This window comes from Pinus tabuliformis, chromosome 7 (genome assembly GCF_031772625.1).
Source record: "Pinus tabuliformis cultivar Carrire ecotype Pingquan chromosome 7, CPIR1, whole genome shotgun sequence".
NCBI classification, from domain to species: domain Eukaryota; kingdom Viridiplantae; phylum Streptophyta; class Pinopsida; order Pinales; family Pinaceae; genus Pinus; species Pinus tabuliformis.
The window spans coordinates 948,055,929-948,059,791 of NC_142293.1; the positions used below are offsets into that span (position 1 = coordinate 948,055,929).

Below are 3,863 nucleotides of genomic sequence, written 5' to 3' on the forward strand. Positions count from 1 at the left end.
TTAAATCTAGTTTGTTTTTAAATGTTGTTGTTTTTTTTTTCTAGGTTTTGTTAATGTTTTTTTTTTTTTTTTTTTTTAACTTACTTGATTTTATATATTTAAAAAAAAAAAAAAAAATTGGCAAATTCTTTTATGGTTTATGAGATAATTTATTTTTATTTTTTGTTTTTTATTTTGTTTTTTTGTTTTTTTTTATATATATTTTTATATTTGTTTTTTTTAAGTAATGAACATTAAAAAAAAACAACTCGAAAATTCATTAAGTAATCATTATTTAAAAAAAAGTTGGACATAATAAATTTTAGAGTGTGATGTTGTCTTATTGAGAATTGATATTGTGGAGCTCTGCTACGGCCGCTGCTACCTAAACTAGGGTTTCTGTGAAACCTGCAACGGCAGGCCTGTCAAACTCGGTCCATACGGTAGTTTCAGGCGGACTGGCGATCAGGGCCACGCGGCCATAAGGGACAAAGAAGAATGCAACTTCCTCAGGGGGAGGGCCAGGAGCCTCCCCCCAATGCGGACGGACGGACAAAGCACGCGGAAGACAGGGAAAATGACAATGAACTGAGCGGCGGTACTCTGGAAATGAATCAGAGGAAGGGTAAGGACATAGAAACAGAGGAGAGAAGCAGAGCAAGTTCTTCAACTTGTAAGCCTGTTGCTGCCCACAGACCAAGGGTGGAGTTCCCAAGTCACCGTATCAATGCTAGGATACAGTACATGAGAGATCACGCGCTGATCGGTAAGTTCATAGGAATATGGCCGACGGAGAAAGCGCTGAGAAGTTGGATTAGCGCTAAATGGCATCCAAAGGGGCACATCTCTTTGCACCTGGGAGCAAAGGGGTTCTTTACTGCAGTTTTTAACTGCCTGGAAGATCGCAACAGGATATTGGATGGGGGTCCCTATTTCTTCAACTCCGCAGGATTATATCTCAAAGCGTGGGTCGAAAGGTTCAACCCAGATAAGGAGGATTTGAGCTATGCGCCAGTGTGGATAAGGCTTTATTCACTGCCGTGGGAGTACTGGGAAGAAAAATCTCTACAAGAGATTGGGAACACCCTTGGCGAGTTCGTAAAGATAGCAGAAGAAACAAAATCATGTAGATACACGTCCTATGCTCGGATCTGTGTCTATATGGATCTCAAGCAAGCATTGCCAGACACGGTAAGTTTCTTTCATGAAGACTCTGAATGGATTCAAGTTATAGACTATGAGCATGTACCATTTAGATGCAGGAAATGTCATGATATAGGGCATCTCTACAGAGACTGCCCACAAAACAAGAAACCCTCATCCCAAGACAGTTCAGATAATCAAACAACAGACGGCTTCACTAGGGTAACAAATCGAAGGAGAGGGAACAAGAAAGCAACAGGTAATCCCAAGGCAAATCCAGCTAACAAGACAATGCCCACAACTAGCAATAGTTTCGAGGCACTGGCCAAAAATGATGAGCAAGATCTGGAGAAGGACAAGCAGAAGGACAAAGAAGTCGATCCAGAACAATCAGGAGAAGCCTCAGAGCAAACAGGAAAGAAGATTCAGAAACAATCAAACATGCAATCTCAACCTACATCCACTTCCTGGCATTCACAAGGAATGGATGTTGAATACACGGTGCCAAATGAAAAAGTATCAAAGGAACAGGCAGATACCTCCCAAGAACCTCAAAGTATGGAAGAAGATCCGGAGTCTTTAGACATAGGGGAGTTGGACATATTAGGCCTGGAACTAGCATGCAAAACAAGGAATTTTGAAAAAATACCAGAACGGCAAGTGGATAACCTAGTAGAAGTCTTGAACAAAGCACAGAAGAAATACTCACTAGGAGTCCAAATAGGAAGTCCATGGGATGGCAAATTTATCACTAAGGATAATAAGAAGAGAGGGAGGAAAACGACATTAGAGAGAACTATCAAGATTGGAGAAATTTTAGTGGAGTCAGGGAGGTATGCCAAACTGACCAAGTATTTCAACGCAAACCCCCAAATTTCTCAATGAAGTTGATATCATGGAACATCAGAGGGCTCAATAGCCCCAGGAAAGGTAGATTATTAAAAAATATGCTGATGCAAGAAAAACCAAGTATACTCTTTCTACAGGAAACGAAATGCAGTTCAACTTTTTTGGAAAAAATAGCAGTGAAAGCCTGGCCAGGAGGGCATGTAGTAGCTGTTGATGCTCAGGGAGCTTCGGGAGGACTTGCAATCCTTTGGGATGCGCGAGTAATCCAATTAAATAATATTCAAGCTAACAAAAGCTTCATTCAGGCAACCTTTCATCTCTTAGGTTCTAATATCTATGGGCTGATAACAAATGTATATTTTCCTCAGGATACAGCTCAAAAAGCTCAAATCCTGAATACACTGTCAGATCTCAGCTTAGACAGGCCACATCCACTTTGGATCTCGGGAGGTGACTACAACATGACAGCAAGCATAGAAGAAAAACAAGGAGGCAGAAGCAGAGCAAATAGTGATGGCAATCTACTAAAAAATTTTATTCACAACAACTGGCTGGTGGATGTTCCTACAAGCAATGGCCTCTTCACTTGGAGTAATAAAAGAGAAGGGGCGCAGCAGATTGCTTCGCGTCTTGACAGGTTCCTCATCTCAGATAATGCAATTCACTTAGGAGGGGAATTTACAGCATCCATACTTCCTATCTCAGGTTCAGATCATTGGCCTATCGAACTGCAATGGAACAGGCCAGGTAACAATCTCAAACGTCCCTTTCGCTTTGAAGAATTCTGGTTAACTCACCCGGACTTTGAGAGGCTAGTAAGATCCACTTGGCTCCACTTCAATCCCACTGAAGGTACCAGAATGTCCAGGTTTCAGCAAAAGCTCAAGCATCTTAAAGGGGTAATCAAAAGATGGAATCATAATACATTTGGCAACATCTTTACGGCACAAGCCACCCTCAACATAGAAATGAAGAAAATCCAGCAAACCATCATCACTGAAGGGCGCACGGAGGAATTAACCAAGCAGGAGCAAGTCATAGAATCTAGAATTATAGAAAGGGCTAAACAGGAGGAAATATTATGGAGACAGAAATCAAGGATTAGATGGCTAAAAAATGGAGAAAAGAACACTAAATTTTTTCATAAAACAACGGTGCAGCGTAGAATGGTAAATTACATTTCTCACATTAAAAATGAACAGGGGGATAAAATTGAAACTCATGAAGGCATTGAAGAGGAATTCCTCAGTTACTTTAAGAAAGCGCATCAGGAGCCCAATATAAATAGAATGCCGGCTATCAACAAGCTAATAAAGAACATACCAAGGATAATAACAGAGGAACACAACAGTCTTCTCCTCAAGCCCATTAACTTAGAAGAAGTTGAAGAAGCTGTGTGAAATCTGAAGGAAGGCAAAGCGCCGGGTCCGGATGGTTTTACATCAAATTTTTTTCATAAGTTCTGGGACTTGATAAAGGATGAAGTCTGGCAGGTAGTGGAGGAATCTAGAGCACTCAGATGGATGTATCCAGGGTTAAATGCTACCTTCATAGCCTTAATTCCAAAAGGGGAAGACTCCAACACTCCAGACAAATACAGACCAATTGCGTTGTGTAATATCATCTACAAAATTACTTCTAAAGTAATAGCAACAAGACTAAAGCCGCTGCTCCCTCTGATTATATCGCCCGAGCAATCGGGTTATGTCGAAGGGCATCAAATAACGGACGGGATTATTCTAACGCATGAGATAATCCACTCCTTAAAGCAAACCAAGAAACCAGGTATGTTGCTTAAGCTAGATTTATCCAAAGCTTTTGATAGTCTCAGTTGGGCATATATTCAAAAAATCCTTATAGCTTTTGGTTTTGCACACTCATGGGTCAGATGG

The 3,863-nt window shown here is 40.7% G+C and overlaps 1 protein-coding gene across 1 annotated transcript; it reads left to right on the forward strand.

Moving 5' to 3' along the window:
• Positions 1-477: 477 nt before the first annotated feature.
• LOC149250756 (uncharacterized) lies at positions 478-3,371 on the forward strand. The gene is made up of 4 exons (XM_089453742.1): positions 478-1,955; positions 2,123-2,231; positions 2,340-2,870; positions 3,174-3,371. The coding sequence occupies exons 1-4, from the start codon at positions 478-480 to the stop codon at positions 3,369-3,371; spliced, it is 2,316 nt and encodes a 771-aa protein (XP_089309868.1).
• The last annotated feature ends 492 nt before the right edge of the window (positions 3,372-3,863 follow it).